The sequence below is a fragment of the Diuraphis noxia genome, unplaced genomic scaffold (genome assembly GCF_037042655.1).
Source record: "Diuraphis noxia isolate RWA-SAM2 unplaced genomic scaffold, SU_Dnox_SAM2 contig0001, whole genome shotgun sequence".
Taxonomy (NCBI): domain Eukaryota; kingdom Metazoa; phylum Arthropoda; class Insecta; order Hemiptera; family Aphididae; genus Diuraphis; species Diuraphis noxia.
This window is the reverse complement of record NW_028301711.1, coordinates 63327246-63346548: the sequence shown is the minus strand read 5'-3', so window position 1 is coordinate 63346548 and position 19303 is coordinate 63327246. Positions and strand designations below refer to the sequence as shown.

The 19303-nt window shown below is 27.3% G+C and overlaps 1 protein-coding gene across 1 annotated transcript; it reads left to right on the top strand.

Moving 5' to 3' along the window:
* The first annotated feature begins 4725 nt into the window (after positions 1-4725).
* LOC107168903 (uncharacterized) lies at positions 4726-12782 on the top strand. The gene is made up of 17 exons (XM_089216593.1): positions 4726-5501; positions 5828-5901; positions 5994-6109; positions 6166-6373; positions 6436-6525; positions 6644-6770; positions 6833-6912; positions 8273-8477; positions 8539-8800; positions 8867-9106; positions 9179-10000; positions 10074-10240; positions 10810-10947; positions 11056-11308; positions 11378-11561; positions 11644-11787; positions 12134-12782. Exons 1-17 carry the CDS (start codon positions 5042-5044, stop codon positions 12140-12142), a joined length of 3579 nt encoding a protein of 1192 aa, XP_089072719.1. The 5' UTR covers positions 4726-5041; the 3' UTR covers positions 12143-12782.
* The last annotated feature ends 6521 nt before the right edge of the window (positions 12783-19303 follow it).

The window sequence follows — 19303 nt, the reverse complement described above, 5'->3', positions numbered from 1 at the left end:
CATGATATCAATATTGGAATGATTCCTTCATCCAACACCGTCGATGGTGGGAGAGAATTTGTTTGTTTTCTACCGCTGTTCTTAATATCTCTGTCTTTGTTCCTGTTTTGCAATACATGTCCTGAGTACTTTTTCCGAAAGAGGATTAAAGTCAACAAAACCCGGTATATACACGTGGAGAAAAAGTGTGGCTGTAATTATGTATACGAAACAACAAATAATCCATAATACAAGTTACAAAATTAATTTTAATGTTTGTAATCCATTCTTGTTGAATGACCCTTTTCTTTCGCAGTTACATTTTAATGTTACAGACTTACAGTTTAATTTTTAGAAAAGGTACAATAAGACATATTATGTAAGCAATATGTATTAAAAAATATCACAAAACAATTTTTCTTGATTAAAAATAAAAAAATTCTTTTACTGAATGGCTTTTATTAAACTCGATTGTATAAATCTAACTATAAATACATTGCTTCCAGAAATGCAACCACGACATTAAATTTTATAAACTATCTGAAACTATCAAATCAGTAGATTATAATCGTATTTATTTATACAAGGTGATTTATCACCCATATTGTTTTCCATTAATACGAAATGTTCCATATGGAAATGCAAATTTCTGTTTTTCAACTATACCTACTTTTTTTAATGTAAATTATAGAGATGAACTTATATAGGATATAGTTTAAATATTTAATAATTATGTGAAGTAAAATAGGTAAATAAGCTTTGAATTTTATCAGTTTAATAATTTAGAAAATTAGAAAGTACGCAGTTATTCTTTATTTTTTTTTTAGATATTTGAGGTTTGTAATAATAATCACCGTGTTTATTATTATACTGATAAAATTCATTATAAGAATATTGTTGTTCAATTTATTTTTGTGTTTTTACAGTAATTATTATATCAATAGTCAATGTTTTTTTGCTACATTTAGTTAGCTTATTCTTTAAATGTACACAACTTTTTAATTTAGACATTAGTTTTAAATAATATTGAAATCAACTCAATACTAGTGTTGTGTTATGTTAATGCTTAAATGTCACATATTTAAATTAGTCTTGCATAAATTAAATCAGATGTGGTATGTTCACATACAATTTAATAATTTTAAAAACAGTATAATAAAAAATGTAGTTAATGTTATTTTATGTTTTCATTCAGTTTTAATAAAAAAATTCAGACCGATTAATGTGATATACATACTCAATTGAGACTCAAGCATAATATACAGCTTTGTATAAATCATGATTCAACTTGAATTTCAAAAAGGGAAGCCAACTGTAAAAAATAAAAAAAATAAAATATTCAGTAGTATTTCACAAATTTCACAAATGCGAGGAACTACTAAATTTGTTTGCATATTTTAAATAACAGAAAACATTGAATCATAATTATTATCTTAAATTTACATTTATAATAAACTAAACTTTAATAGGTATTTTATGTATTATTATTTATACCCTACCTACAAAGGGCAGTTACCTACTTCTCAAGTTTATTTAATTTATTTACACATTCTTATATTGTTATATTATATTAAATTCTATACAAATCATACTTTAGTAATTAATAAAAATTAACAAAATTATATTTATATGGCCTTAATAAATATAGGAGTAAACACAATAAGTCACTAACTTATTATTTTAATACTGATAGATTTTTTTATTGATTAATTATTATATTATATTTATAATTCTAAATTCTTATAGACTTTACAAGTCAACTTATCAAACATAAATGTATAATCATATGAAAAATTGAAAACACTATTCTTCAAGTAAGAATGCAAATAGATCATAACATGTACATTTTTTCAGATAAGAAATCATTATTTAATATAAATTATTATTTTTTTTAATCCAAAACAAATTTAGAACACACCAATTAAATACATATTATTTATATGACATATAGGGCGATTCACTAAAAATGCTCACCACCATTTTTCCCCTTAATAATGAATTCATTTAAATTGATTTTTGAAATTTTGAAATATACCTACTTAAAGACCGTATTTTCAAATTCCTGAGATTTTTATACTATATGACATAATTATAATTTTTTATAAAGAAGTGTTCTGTTACAAACTTTAACCTTCAAATTATTTATTGGGTAATTTGTTTGAAAATTTTGACTGAGAGTCTTTGATACAGATGTGTTAAATTTAAATTTAATAACCATTGAATACGAAAAACGATTAGGAAGGAAGATGATATGTCAACATATAAAATTACTAATTAAATATAAATTATATGATATTATTTGATTAAAGCAATTATATTACTATATTAGGCTAATATCAAAAAAACTGATTTTACAAATGTCATGTATAATGTATATACTGTATACAATATACAATAATGAAGGAAATTTTTTTAATTTACAGGTGAATATCGAACGTATAACATATAGTATCTTTCAAAAGATCGTAAAAAAAATTATTTTGGATTTACGCTCAACTTTTTTATAAGGAATATTGTGTTATATTTTAAAATTTTATGATAAAAAATTCAATATTTTTTATTGATAGTTTTTCACAAAAACAAATAAAACTGGAAATTTTTTTATACCTTAAAATAACTCAATATTAGTGCGTAGAAATTGCTAATGTAAATATTTAGTAAAAATGTCATGCTTCATATACCTATGACTAAAAACAAAATCAATTTTTTCGAAAACTAATTTTACACATTATTGTACAATCAATATATTCATTGATCCGCTAGAATTTAATACGGTATGATTATTATATAAGCCATAAGGTACAAACAAAGCATAATAGATTTTATATTGCAATGAAAACATAATTTTAAAATAATAAAACAACTTTATTATTTTTTCCATGTGTATTGAACTATTGAAGTCATAATTGAATATATTAATACAATATTATGTTCTTATTTTTTTTTTTTAAATTTAAAATCAAGTTTTTAAATTTTGATTATGATGATAAATTTTGACTGGTTTTTTGAATGATATTATAAATTGTTTCTACTGTATGTATTTATAAAAGAATAAAATTATGTACCTACCTATGTATGTAACTATATTAATTAATTAAATATATATATAAATAGTATATTAAAAGGATAATTATTCAAAAAAAAAACTATTTTTTAATCACAAATTTGTTGTTTGTATTATGGTATTTTGCTTAATTTTATCTAATAAACGACTTTAATATAAGATAAAACCCAGGCGAACATCACAATCCTTAAATTCTTGGTGAAAACCATCCTGAGGCGTACAATTGCAACTGCAACAGTGACAGAAATTGGAAAAAATAAATATTTTATTAGGTATTGAAAAAATGTTAAATACTAACAGGCCAACCATTACAAGTTTAGTATCTATTTACAATGAATACTCTGTATTTTAAAGTTCAAAACATAGACAAGCTGACAATGTGCAGAGACTACAATTTTCAATTATTGAAAATTAGCTTGTAGTTGAATTATAAACATAATGATACACATTAAATCTAAAAATATGCAAAATCAAACGCAATATTTAAAATTGACTTCAAACTTCCTCTAATCAAGATTGATTAACTATTTTATATTGAATGGAATTTGTCTAATAAACTAATAATCATGGATAAATTTTCGATTTAAAATCAGCGGTTAAATTATAAATACACTACCTATAATATATTGCTATTTATTTTAATAAAAATATTTTTCATTTCAGTCTTGAATAATGTATTAAATATAGGAAAGTTTCTGAGCTAAAACTGATAAAGCTATATATCATGTTGTATTATGTTGCACAGTCATATATTTATACAGTACCTATACAAAGCAGGAATTGTGGAGCATAGAGCCTCCTCCTAGTATATTTTATTTAAATAAGTAAAGCTCTACAAGTCAAAAACAGACATTTATGATGGCTAAATACAAAAATATTTTCACACACAAACACTATAACCAGCCCCCCACATTTAAAGATAGTAGTATCCTTAATCGTGATATACACACGAAATAAAATTGTCAGATACAATAACACTGAAAAAGTTGATTGGTGACGCAACTGCTATCTACATTTATTCGTTTTTAAACTCTTATGAAATAAGAAAACTGTTTGATAGTGAACTGTTAATTAACACTTAAATATCCAATGTTATCAAAATCAAACTTCAAACGTTAACAAACAATATTTTTGAAATTGTGATCTTCTTTTAAATTACCTTATGAGGAAATAAGGAAACTTGCATTGTTGCATTAAATATTCAACACTTTGGTATGAATATTAGAAATTAAATCAATTTTTAACTACAAAATAATTAACAAATTTCGACAGTCGGATACTTACACTACTGTAGACTACCTTTACAGAGTAACTACGTTACTTCAAACGATAGTTAGTACGCTACTAGAAAATTATTGTACATTTACACGTATCAAATTTAGTTTTTAATTTATAGGTATTAATATATATTTTAGTTCGTGTATTGCATTGAGTCTACGTGATTACAGACAATATTGACTAAAATGGTATTCACCAAATCGTCCAAATCCGCAATAAATTATTATCGGAATCATCAACAACGAAATAAATCATTCTGATAAACCGATGCGTCGATGCGAAACGTTACTGTAAACGTTTTGCAGTGATAACATTTATTTATTTTGGAGGGGGGGCAGAACAGATAACGCTGCGCCAATGCGTCATGCGCTCGGGCGTCCGTGTCCAGCGTTTCCTTGCCTCCATTACAACGCGTTTCGTTGCTTATTATCATTTCCATTATCTTCTTAAATGCATGAACCGCATCCATAATCCTTATTCTACATAATATTGTTTTCGCGCATTCAGCCATTAATGTAAACAACAAACTAAATCATACAAAAAAAAACATAGTTTTTCCGTTTCCATGTGCGTGTGTGAAACATTTTAAATAAAAACTACCTTATTCAGTGTATCGTGCCCATGTACGATGTACTGTAATTTTACTATTATTGTTCCTACAAAACAACGTTAAATTCGTGTTTTAGTTTATCTTATAAGGTATCTTCTAATCTCGATATCATGAGTTTGTCTAACCCAGACAATTTGATGGAGTGTCAGTCAAGTACACCTGACAATTTGCCCGAGGGTCCATCTAGTTCACCTGATAATTTGCCTGAATCTCCGTCTAGTACACCTGACAATTTGCCTGAGGATCAGTCAAGTTTACCTAAAGATGTACCTGAGGGTCAGTCAAGTTTACCTGAACACTTACCTGAGGGTCAGTCATGTTCACCTGAAGACTTGCCCGAGAGCCAGTCATGTTTAACTAAAGATCTATCCGAGGGTAATTTATGTTCACCTAAAGATCTGCCAGAGGGACAGTCAAGTTCACCTGTAGACTTGCCCAAGGGTCAGTCATGTTCACCTATAGATCTACCCGAGGGTAAGTCATGTTCACCTAAAAATTTGCCAGGTCAGTCAACCTCACCTTACAATTTGCCTGAGGATCAGTCAAGTAAACCAGACGATTTGCTTGAGGGTAAGTCTACTAAGCATTGGCTTTAAATGATCATAGTTTTTTTTTACTATTATTGAGTTTAAGTAGTTGTTACTCAATAAACATTTTATAATTTTTATATAAAAAAACAAGCCTAACACATTTTATGTTCTTATAAGTAATTAAAACCCAATAAGGACTTTAAAACAAATTATTGTATGCATTATTTAGTCCATCTCTTGTAATCATACACCATTAAAGTAATCAAAAATAAAAATATGTTCCATATAAAGTGCATAATAAACAAATCAAAGTATTCTTAACATACATTTTGCATGGCTTAAATGTTTTTTTACTAATTTTTATAGAAAAAATATTTGATTGGAATAAATATCTTACTGTAAGAAATGCAGAAAAGGTTCCTGAAGATTTTTTTTACCATGTAAGTACTAATCCATGAAATGTAAGGTAAAAGAAGTAAATTGTAAATTTGTAATAAAATAATATGTTTGAAATATAATATTGTATTAACAGGTTTGTAAGAGTGAAATGAATGGAATAGAAATTGGCTCAGTGGTCGAAATTGAAAATGAAGATCAAAATGGATATTGGTTTGCTACTGTATGTTCATCAAAGGGCGTTTTAATGAAGTATGTAAAAAAACTTTTATATTATTAAATACATTAGTAACAATATCTTGTTTCAGATTGCATTATTTTGGTGATGACAATGATCAACATAGCTTTTGGTTGGAAGTAAAGTCACCACGCATTCATTCTTTAAACTGGGGAAGTGAAAATAATAAAAAACTGATACCTCCTTATCCTGAAAGATTTTCACGTTACAAACCAAAAGTTATTAGAGAAAAAGTTCAAGATTGTGAGCATGTTATATCAGATGCTGTATTACAAATGGTATATTTTTATAATTGTTTAAAGAAAAAAAAATTTAAAAATAACATACATTTATATTTCAGGGAGGTGCTCCGATTCATAATATATTCAAGTGTGACATGTTTGTAGAAGTTCAAGATAAAGAATACCCTTATCGTGTTTGGATTTCAAAAGTACAATATATTTTTTAATATTATTTATATTTACCGCCTTAAATGAATTTTTACAAAACTAAACATTATCAACATTTTGTATTTTATTGTTTTTAATTGTATATTCTTTTACTTTAAGGTGCTTAAAAATGTGGGAGGAAGGTTATTTTTACAAATGCAAGGAATAAATAGTCCTGAAGAGAAACCATTTTGGTTGTTTTATTTAAACGAACGCGTTTTTCCATTAGGTTGGGCTGAACAGAAAGGTATTTTACTAAAATATAGTATTTTTTAACTTATTACATAATCGGTTTTGTTCTATGTTTAGGACTTCCGTGGAGAGTTATGAATTTAGATGCTAGTTTAGAAAATTCTACCGATTCGAGTGTATTACTGAATGTTTTAAAGGTATTATATTATGTTAATTAAATATTTAAGTTAATTATCATTATGTCAATAAGAATATTCCTAGCTTTAAATCATTATAATTTTAAATTGCAATAAACATAAATTAATATACTTCAAAATCAATGGCCTGAATTAGTTTAAAAATACTTTGACATAGTAGTTGAAATCATGTAAGGCACAATTTACCTCTAAAAAATCGCAGTTAGGGAATGATCTTTGACTTAATCTAAATATATATAAAACCATACATTTTACATGAGATATAATTTATAAATTTTTGTGATATTAATAAAATATGAACTCTAAATAGTTATGAAAAAAGTTTCTATCCATCTTTAATATTTTTGAACTTAATATAAGAACTTATGAGAGACTAAACAATCACTTTTTATCAATATTTATGTATAATATTGAAAAAAAAATAGGCCTATACAAAATCTAAATATTTTCAAAAATAATACCATATATATGTTAAAAGCTATTATTATAAGTATTTGTTGAAAATTTCAATTATTAAGTGGTTAAGTTTAAATCACATGTTGAATTACTGTAAAAACAAATCTTTTCATGTAAAATCATTATTATATGTGTGAATATCCAATGGTAAAAAAAGGTCAATGATTATGAAAAAACTAATTTACTTTTCCTTTGTTTTTGTTAGTTATTGATAGAAAAAATAAATATTTTACAACCTAATATATAAATAGGAAAATTTCATAAACTTTTAACACAAAAACAATAATAAACTTTTATTTTAATTGTACTAGTAACATCTCACAAGGAGCATTGTATTATATGTTCAGGTTTTGTGGAGTGAACAATTTATATTCGGCAAGATTTTTTTTTTTTAATAATAGGAAATTTTTAATTTTTTTAAAATTAAAGTTAAAAATGAGTCAAATCATTATTCATTTTAAATCTAATGGTGAATGGATAAAACATGTTTCATTTGTACTTTTTGAGTTAAACATTCAATATTTTTTTACTATTTCTACAAACTTTACAACCGATAAAGTGCAATTATTTTTATTGTTCGAAAAGCCTATTGACCATACTTATTTTATATAGACTTTAATATAATGAATAATGTGGATATTCACTATTTTTCATACCGTTTAATATAAAAATTGATTCGCGAAATACGTAATAAAACGTAATATTATGCAAATTAGCAAAAAAAAAAACACACAATTAAGTTTCGTGTATTGAGTTTCTGGTGTATAAGAAAAAATTATAGTTCACTCTGCTACTTTTATCTTTATCCTTGAACAATTTATGAATGGTAGGTATAAAATCCAAACCCTGTACTCTTAATAATTATTTATTGTAAAATATTCATGCTTTGTTTTTCTGTTATCAGCCAAAGACACCAGAACAACATAGTTATAAAATTGGAGAAATGTTGGAAGTAATAAATCCATATTCAATGATGGTATTTTATGTTGGTACAATTGTTAAGATCTATGATAATCGTTATTTTAAAGTTGAAGTGGATAATGAAATCGATAAAGACAAACGTATCAGTTTTGTTGCTACAAAAGAAAATCCTTACTTATTTCATGCGGGTTTGAAAAAATACTTTCCATATAATTATCTTCATACATATTTATTATAATACAATTCTAGGATGGGCAAGCAAACACAAATTTTTGCTGAAAACTCCGACTGATTGGAATAAACCATACAAATTTTCTTGGTCAAAATATTTGATAGAAAAAGAAACAAAATTTGCTTCTGTAGATAATTCATGCAGAAAAAAGTTTAACAACGTTCATATAGGTATGAAACTTGAAGCTGTTGATCCTTTGAATACTGATTGTATACGTGTGGCTACAGTAAAAGGATTTGCTGACCATTGGATGTTTTTGTCTTTTGACCGTACGAGTTGGTAATATATTTGAAAATTAAAAATCTAGCACAAATGTATGATAAATTATTTGTTCCATGAATTTAGTCGTCAAGAATTACTTCATTTACGCTCAGTTTATTCAGATGAAGTTTTTCCAGTTGGTTGGTGTAATAAACACAATTATTCTTTGGGTGTCCCAAAGTTTCCATACAATGACTTGAAAGATTTTGAACAGTGTTATTATTCATCAGATGTTGATATTGATTTAAGTCAAACAGACCAAGACAATTTAACAAAATATCCTGATTATTTAAAAGGAGAAATCTTCTATCACTTTAGCAAAAAGTATAATTTTTAGTATTTCCTTATATTTTCTTTTTTTATACTGTTTATATATTAATTTAAACTTTATTTTAGAGATAAAATAAGTTTCGATGATGGTTTTGAAGAATTAGAAGTAGAACATCATGAGAATGATATAAAAACTGAAGATTCTGATTTTGATTTTATTGATTATGTACCTACAACTTCAGAAATAGAGATTAAACAAGATAGTGATGATGAATATGCTAATGATCAAACTTTAGATACTAAGGATGAGCCTGAGCTAGATGAAGAATTTCATGATGCATTATTTGTTGATGAAAAAGTTGATGTTAAACCAGAAGAAATTGATATTAAACCAGAAGAAGTTGATATTAAGCCAGAAGAAGTTGATATTAAGCCAGAAGAAGTTGATATTAAGCCAGAAGAAGTTGATATTAAGCCAGAAGAAGTTGATATTAAACATGAAGAAGATGAATATAAAGCAGAAGAAGTTGATTATAAACCATATAAACCTGGAGATGTTGATTATAAACCTAAAGAAGTTGATAGAAAACCAAAAAAATTGAATATTACAAAAAAGGGTTCTTCAAATAGATATAAAAATGTTATTCATATTAGGAAAAAGAAAGAAAATGTTACAAACAATCCTTCGGTTATGTTTTCTAAAAATAGCTATAAAATGTGTATTTATTTCAACAAAGATTGTTATCCTGGAGGACATGTAGTAAAAAAGAAAATTCCAAAATTACCAGATACTATTGGTCCCGGTCCCGTGTCCACAATATTACGGGAAGCAATATCATTGTTTGTTGATTTAGATTATTTTCCTTGGAACGCATTGAAAAAAATTAAAAAAATTCAAAATATGTTATTCAATGGACCTGGTGGTATTGAAATGGGGATTACCACTTGGTAAGTATTTCAATACATGAACACATGATATTATTTAAACAAATAGAATTTATATGAACTTATTTTATTTAAGTGCAACAAGAACTCGTTGTAGTTACACAGAATCTCTACTTCTTCCTGAATCAAAAAAGATGGCTAAAACATATTGTTCTGCTCTGTGTAATCTATCTGGCATGTGTGAATTCTTCATGACTACTGAAGACACGAAGTGTCCTCATGGTTGTAACTCAAAAGAAGACAGTATGTACCATATTAATGACTTTCTGTTGATTCCAATTAAATAATATTTTACACATTGATTTCGTGTGTTTTTAATTTCACCAAATTATGAATTAAGATTTTTTTACAATATTTTCATAAGTTTTATTATCTTAACAATCTTAATTAAATATTAATTAATTTATCTATAACTTTTATTATTTTATAATGATTTACTATTTTCATTGCTCATGTCATAATTTTGAACCACATATTTTTACCACACTCGCTAACAGTATGTCTGTATAATCTTAATTTCTGTTTGTCAGTTTTCCCTTCAACTTCATCATTATGAAAATGACGTCCAAACAAACATTCAATGATTAAATACAAATATCTCATATATATATAATATAAATAATCTCTTCATATTAAACAATTATCATTAATTATTTATAAGTCATCTATAACAATATTTATTATAATATCATTCAGACCATATTTTGTATTTTTGTTTGTATGTATCCTCATAAACTATGTGTGATTAAGTATTTATTAGATGTAAATATATTTATTTAAATAATATAATCAAATCGTCTATGTGCTTACAGTTCCGTCATTTAAACATAAAACGAATACTGTAACCAAGAGTGTGAAATCAAAAAAAAAACATTGTCGAATTGATGGTACATTAAAATCTAATAATGTTGGACGCCGTAAAATAACACACTCAGAAATTGCTAGAGTTGGTATGTATTACATTATTGTATTTATTACAAATAACTTATTTATATTTTTATTAATCGATGTTAAATAAAGTCAGTATTTTAAATTGTTCTTTTATAAAATATTTTTAGCTAGCAAAGTATTAGATTGGTCAAATAAACCTTTAGTTGCAAAGTATAAGCATTATATGGGAAGTATATTAGACTTAGAAGCACACATATTTCGACTAAACCAGTGTCCTACTGAACTGGAGTCATCACTTGTAACTGAAATTATAGCAAAAAAAAATAATCTTAAGAGGATGGATAGTATGGAAGTTTTCAGCAATACTAAATCTGATGTTGAAACTATAGAAGAAAAACAATTTATTGTTTTGGGGGATTGGTATTTTGATAATTTTTAATATACTTAATTTTTTTCAATGTAGTGATTATGATTTAAAAATGTTTTCAGGAAAACAACTTTTGAAAACTATTATCGTCAAAATCCAAGATTTAAGAAGTATAAAATTGATATAGGACAAATTGAACATATTAAGATCACATCAAATCCAAAATATTGGTCTGCTGAGGACGTTTATAAATATTTGACGAATGATTTGTTTTGTAAGGACGTTGGTCTGAAATTATTTGCTGGGGTAAATAATATTGAATTATAATTATATCTTTCATCAGTCATCGTTGAACTTTATTAATTGTTATTTTTATGCAATACATTAGGAAGTTGATGGTATAGCGTTTATGCTATTAAATGAAGAACAACTTTTATTACGATTACGATGTACAATAAATTTAGCCATAAGAATCATGTGCCATGTAGCTGAGGTGAAATATGTTTGTTTAACAAAGTATTGTAATGTACAAGTAAGTATTTTAATTTTGTCTCTGCTTAGATTTGTTATACTAGTAACCAACCTTTAATAGTATAATATACTAAATTATATTGTTATATTTAAAATTTACTTCAATGATATGCTTACTTACATGAAAGTGCATTTCTTCTTTCTGTTCAAATAACTTAATAACTTAATTTTTATAATGAATTGTGACAATATAAGAATGTTATTTTATAACTGGATAATATTTTTTATATTTTATATATTATTTATGAAATAATATATTTACTATCATGTACCTATTTCATTCGTTAGATACATAAATAAGATAATATATTGTGATGTCCTGATAAATGTGTATCTTTTTTTCACAGGATGAATAAATATTCTACAACATTTTCTAGTTATGTATTTTTTATTTTGCTAAGAAAGAAAATGTAGTTTATCTGGATTAAGACTTATTGACAAGATTATGGATGTTTTTTTTAGTCATTTGTAGGTATATTTAATAATCATGTTTTTTATTGTATTTTTTTTTTTTTTATTAATTGTTATTTTGTACTCATTTAGTTAGTTTTGTTTAAAGGTATACAACTATAGACATATGTTTTTAATAGTATTGAATTTAATCAACCCTTTCTATACAAATACTAATATTGTAATGTCTCAATGCTAGTGTTGTAAAATGCTATAAGTTAAAACTAACTAATATCAATGTTTAAAATTAAGAAATATTAAATGAAAATTAAAAAATGGTTAATCCATATTTTTTTCTTTGTTATATAACTAGAAAATAAATTTAAGCTAGTAAACACAAAACATTTATTACCAATAATTACAGGATGTTTATTCGCTGCCTTAATAATTGAATCATAGCTTATTTTAAATTAAATGCAGCCTGGATGAACTATTGTATATTAAAATGTATAATATAGTTTTACAATATTCAATATTTTCAATGACGATCGATGATGGTCACATATATTATGTCGAATATATTATAACCAATAATGAAAATAATAATATTTTTTAATTTATTGTTTGAGTTTTTATATAAAATTATTAAATAATGATTAATGAATATAATAGTATAAATATAAATGTCGGTATTGTGATTTGTTGGAATTTCGACCCAGACCCAGACTTTTTAGAGTAGTAGGTCACGATTCCAGTTTCTTTTCAGTCTGCGTGGAGGCTGGTCAGTGATGAGATTTGAAGACATTTTTTGAATTAAAGGGTTAATATTCGATGACAGATTTACATCATTGGATAAATGTTGGACGACCAAAAAAACTTGAAAATTTAATACACGGTTCCTTATGAGTTGTTCTTATTGTAGCTAAAAAAAATTAAAAATCCTAAGTCACAATTTTTTTTAATAAGCGTTTACAGTTCAAAATTTTACGAAATCTATCGAAAACGCGAAAATTTGCAAGTAATTTTGAAGTTGAAAAATCATAAAATTTTTTGCGTTTAAAACTAAGGATTAAAAATACAACACTAAGTTTCCCATAAGTTTTCCTTCAAGTAGCTATAGAGAAAATTCGAAGCATCATTATAGGAAAAATTTTAAGTGCATTTGAATTTTAAATTTTTACGAAATAGCGTTACGATAACGATTTATCCTCAAATGATTTTAAACATTTGTTATTATTCAAAAAGTATAAGTCATAGATACTTGAAAAATTGTACCAGTTATTTAGATTGGCATTTTATTTACACGATTTAATTTTCAAAATATTTTGACTTTTTTTGAGGTATTTATAGAAAACTGAAATTTTCAATTCTTCTGAAAATTTTTTTTTGAAGTGTCGATAAAATTTTTATGGCCCTTTCAAAATACTTGAAAATTTAATACAAAGTTCCTCATAAGTTATTCTTATAGTGATTAAAAAGTTATAAAAATACCTATTAGGCACGATTTTTTTTTATTAGCATTTGAAGTTCAAATATTGACTTAATACGTAAAAATTACGGTTTTTTTTTTAAATTCTAAGATTTGAGAATTTAATACAAGGCTCATAATATATTTTTACAATAGCAGTTGAAAAATAAAATAAATGTATAGTCACATTTTTTTTTTACAAGCATTTAAATTTAAATTTTGACAACATACGTAAAAATCACGAAAATTCGCAAATTATTATAAGCTATAGAAATTCATAAAAAATTTTCTTATTAAATCTAAGATTTGAAAATTTAATACAAGATTCATTACAAATTTGTCAATCTTTATCACAAAAATTCGTCAAAACCATGAATATTTGCAAATTATTTTGTAGTTCAAAATTCATAATTTTGTTTGTATTTATATCTAATGTTATAAAATTTAACACTAAGTTTTTCATAAGTTTTGCTTCATATAGCTATAGAAAAAATTTGAAGCGTCATTATAGGAAAAATGTTTTGAGCGTTTGAGTTTTAAATTTTTATGAAATCGCGTAATGATAACGATTTATCCTCAAACCTGGTATTCGTATATCTATGATAATATAAGATATTACGAATTATGATAACTACACTAATTGATTAACCATGCCTAATGCAAAATGCGACTTAAATGAAAAATAAAATATTTGTTTCAAGATAGAATTATGACAATATTTAAATATAATATATCCTAGACTGACAAATCATCTCCGTTCAGAATCGTTTTTCGTATACAATGATACCTATCATCGCATTCAAATCTAACCTACCCTAGTCAGAGGTCCACCCCACATACAGCAGAGCGATGCCAACTTTTCCGCTTTTTTTTCATAACTTCACAACTTTCCCCGATTCTATCGATTAAAATATTGTCATAATGAATCTATAATGTGGACATAAATGCAGTGTCAGCGCTCTATGTGTGCCGTGTGGTGATGGCGTCACGACGCGCGACGGTGGCATTGTTTTTTGTTGTTACTTGTTACAAGTATAATCTTAGGCGAAGCTAGAAAATTGCATTAGGATAGGCCAAATGAAAGATATGAAAAAAAATTATAATTATAATATAAGTTTTTTTATTTAAATTTTAAATTTTATTATGTCAGTATATTTATTATCCAGTTAGTATAAGGTCAGGCCTCATGGCCAGGTCATGGCCTTAGTGGCCTGACCCGTAGTTTCGCATATGAGTATAATTTATAGTGTTTTAAATATAACAATATAATAGTTTATAATTTATAAATAAATCACTAAATAAACTAATAAATAACTTATTGTTATCGAGAATGCACTCGATCACCTCATAGTAATATTATAATATTATCGATTAGTATAATACTTAAAATCACACGAACTGAAATGGTTATGCCTATTTATGCATTATGTTTATTATACTTTTATGTTTTTTCTTTTTTCGTATACTATATATTTTTAATTTCTAAAATATTATCAGGCCATTTTATCTATTTTTGTAACGGGCCACCGGGACTTGTCCCTGTGGTCCCGCCAGGCCAGTCTGCCCTGTGTACCTATATAGTAGGCACCTAATAGTTATGGTACGTATTTTCCGACTTTTCCGTCTCATTATTTTATATTTATATGATGTATTTGTTGTTATATATGAATGGCGGGGCTATAACAATTATTAATTAGCAATTCAGTACCGAATAAACAACGGTTAGAATGAAATGTTTTCTAAAAAATTGTATATAAAATATAAAAGATATTCATCACTTGAGCAAACAACTATGAACATTGGAAATTAAAATAATTAAAACAATCAATGAATTTCAAGTAAATACTAAATAATATTTGAAAAATGCTGTATCAATTGTATTAGTTGTATGCGGTAATAAATTATGAAGATTTAAGTATAACCATTATATTATTTTATGTTTTTTTATATTTTATTATTCTGCGGGGGTATTTTCACTTCGAATTATTTTGTTTATAATTTTAGGTCAAAATCCTGGTTTGAGAACCACTGGTGTAGACACTAGACGAACTGCTTCACATTTTATTTTGACTATAATATAGGGTTATCGGTTTTATCTTTTTTTTCAAATTTGAAAGGACACATGCCTTCAAATCTTAGTTATACTAATTAGAAATAATGTTCTAATGTGAATTTTAAGATTTTATCAAGAATGTATAGAACACAGTATGTACTGTAGAACCTCATTGTTCGAGCCAACGTACGGCGTATATGATTTGCCGCCGACCGACACATACACGCACACACACACACACAGAGTTACATAATCTAATTGTTGCTATTTTTGTATTTTATATTTTCGTATTAATTGTACGATTGTGAATTATTATGTAATGTATAGATTACGCTCGATGCGTTATCGTAAGCCGCCTCGTTGCCTGCGGTGAATACCATTAACACGGCCGCCGAGACATGTTTGTCTTGTCTCTTGTGCCGAACGTTGTAGCAGCAGTATCGGCTCGCGCGTTTCCATATCCGGCTTCACGATATTTTGTAATAATTATTTTACTCTAATAGTAAAGGTGTTGCCATTTTTACATATTAGCTGCAGGCTCGAACAGCCAGTTCCTTTAAATATAATCTCATTGTTATTGTGCGCCATAAAGGCCATTTGTTTGCTCATCGTGATTAAAATGTGAATCTTGTAAATCTTGCGGCGCTAATCGCCAATTTTATTGTACTTGTGCGTAAACATCATTTTTTGTATGGGTATCATATAAAATTTATAGCACTGGACCAGCTGGCCAGTCTGCACTCCACAAACTGTGAGTTATATTTTATATTATTATTTTTATTATACGTGTTTAGGTCAAAAGGTTTTTATTATTATATATAAATTATTATAATTATTATAATTATTATATAACATTTATTATTATTCTGTTGGACCAGATGGGTCGCATTTTGTATTAATATTAAGCTATAGGTATACGGCCTCGGGTACGGCTTTAGATTACCTAATAGCCGTTATTATATCATTTATTATACATTTATAGCTTTGTTCTGTTGGGCCAGAAGTGCCAAAATTGTTTTTTGTCAGCCACAAGGACTGCACATTTATAATTCACATTTATTTTGTTTAGCCTAAGGGATTATTCTTGTAAAATCTTGATGTTGCTGTGGTTTTTTGTATCTGCAAATATTATTTAGTTTGTACATTATACAGCAACTCATTTTTACTTGAAACGTATTGCAATTTTTTTTAAATATTAGTTTAATCGTATACACTATACACACTCACACATCCACCACTCACTAACACTCCCTGCCCCCTGGTCTTGCTCGGCGAACCCATCCACTTCCTTTGGGTCGCTATACACACATACCTACACGGCTACACACCTATACACAGGTCGGTCGACGTGTGAGTACAGCGGCGGATCCAGAATATTTTGACAGGGAGGGCACAATAATCATTCTTGTATTTAAAAATAAAATAATCTAATATATATTATTACTATATCTATCTTATATAATAACTTATGCCATATTAACTTGTATATTAGTATATTACAAACTTAATTCTTAAATATCTAATTGAAGTTTTCTATTATGTTTTTTTTCATTATGCTTTTAAATTATAACAATCGGAAAAACAGCGATAACGCCGGCAGTCCGGCGCGTGGTGCTATGCTGGGAGTTCCGGAGTTCGACAATAGAAAAATATATTACATTATAACATATTCAAATAAAACATTTATAAAAGCTATAAAAATATAAACATTTTCACCGTCATTTTTTTTAGATCCCACTTGACAGGAGGGGCACGTGCCCCTGTGCCCCCTCCCCTGGATCCGCCACTGTGTGAGTATCATAGCGTGCGAAGTATTTTGTTGGGTGGTCATCACGACCTATTATTGTCTGTACACTCAAGACTCAATCAATCTGGACCTCATTACTCATTAGTCCGGACTTTGTTTAATCCGGTAATCCGGTCAGCTCTCTTTTGTTACGAAAACTACGCAGTTTATGCCGTAGACTAAAATAAACGTTATAAAAGCGAGTTCCTCGAATTTCCCATAAGTACATAATATTATATTCTTATCTACCGCAGTGGCGTGCCCGTGGGGGGGGAAGGATAGGGGTTAACTCCCCCCCCCATCGGATCAAGAAAATTATATGATAGTATTTTATATTAATATTACACATCGTATTCCCTTGTCATAACGATTACAAAGAACTTTATAATCTTTATAATCGTGCTTGTCATTCAATATTTAATCAGATAATTCGACTGGTACCACCATAGAGTAACTCAATGGGTACCACTGATAAATATTTTCATATTTTTAGTTTAGTACCTACATTAAATAATGTTTTAGTTACCAAAAATATCAAAGTATTAAATGATAGAATAACTTTGGGGATTTTAAAGTATAAAAATCGTAAAAAATATTTTTAATGATTCATATTGTTCGAGCATGCTGCAGCCACTGCGTTGCCATTGGCACCCCTGAACACCGGCACTAGCAGCCCTACATCATTGCTGTCGTCCGACCTGATAAGCGCTTCTGTTTTGTTCGGCGAAGCGACCGTGTGTGTGTCAGCTCGTTGTTGTGGTATCTATATTCCATATATTTTGGCGTCGTTTGCCATTTTTTGCGCCGTGTGCATCGTTCGTCGTGTCGCCATATTGTTCACGGTGACCGTGTCGACGTGTGTGGAAAGAAGTCCCATTGCGGTCCTTTATTGCTTTCCCGTGTATCCGTCTGGGTTACGGCGATTCTTTGTGTCCAGTGTGCCACGTGGTGTGTCTCGTCACCATCAAGTACTGCGTCGTCTGTCGTGCCGCCATTTTGCCCATTACCACCGGTCTGCGTTGTTGCATCAAGTCAACGTGTGCAAGCGGCGTCCTGTGTGTTGTGCCGAACAGCCAAGTCAGTGGCTGATTCGTGGGTTGTAACTGGTGGTGCAGGTCGTAAATATTGTTTTGGTCTTTTATATTATTAGTAATAACTAACCTTACCCACACAGCATAGATATATTTAATAAAAGCCTATTAAATATAAAATATTGAATATTGAATTAAGAAATATTAAATCAACATTTAAAAATATTTGAATAAATGTTTATTAAAGCTTAATTAAAGTTTAAATTTCATTGTTTGAACCCTTTTGTAATGTTGAACTAACTTTAAAAACTAAACTTTATTTAAAATTGCTTTGTAATACCTCAACAATATTATATTTTAATATTGCATTAAACTTAGATCTTATAGATATGTATTCATTTATTGTATAGAAAATACAATATTATATTATTATAAATACATATAATACTAACAAGTACCTTAGAAGGTGTTTATGAAGGGGTGCAATTCCCCTCTAAAATTTGTCTCCTATTATGCACTTGAAAATTATTTTTTTCATCGTTATTATTATTATACACCATTTATTAAGATTTGTATAACCCCCCCCCCCCACCATACTGAATACTAATACATTATAATATTAAATAAATATTTTACAACAAAATTGAAGAGTTGGATTTAGGAATATAAAATTGTATTATTTTGATGTATGAACAATTTATTATATATTAATTATATACTCATGAATATAATAAAATATTATAGCATGAAAAGAAAAAACTGTAACTTATGGTATTTGTAGCCAATATA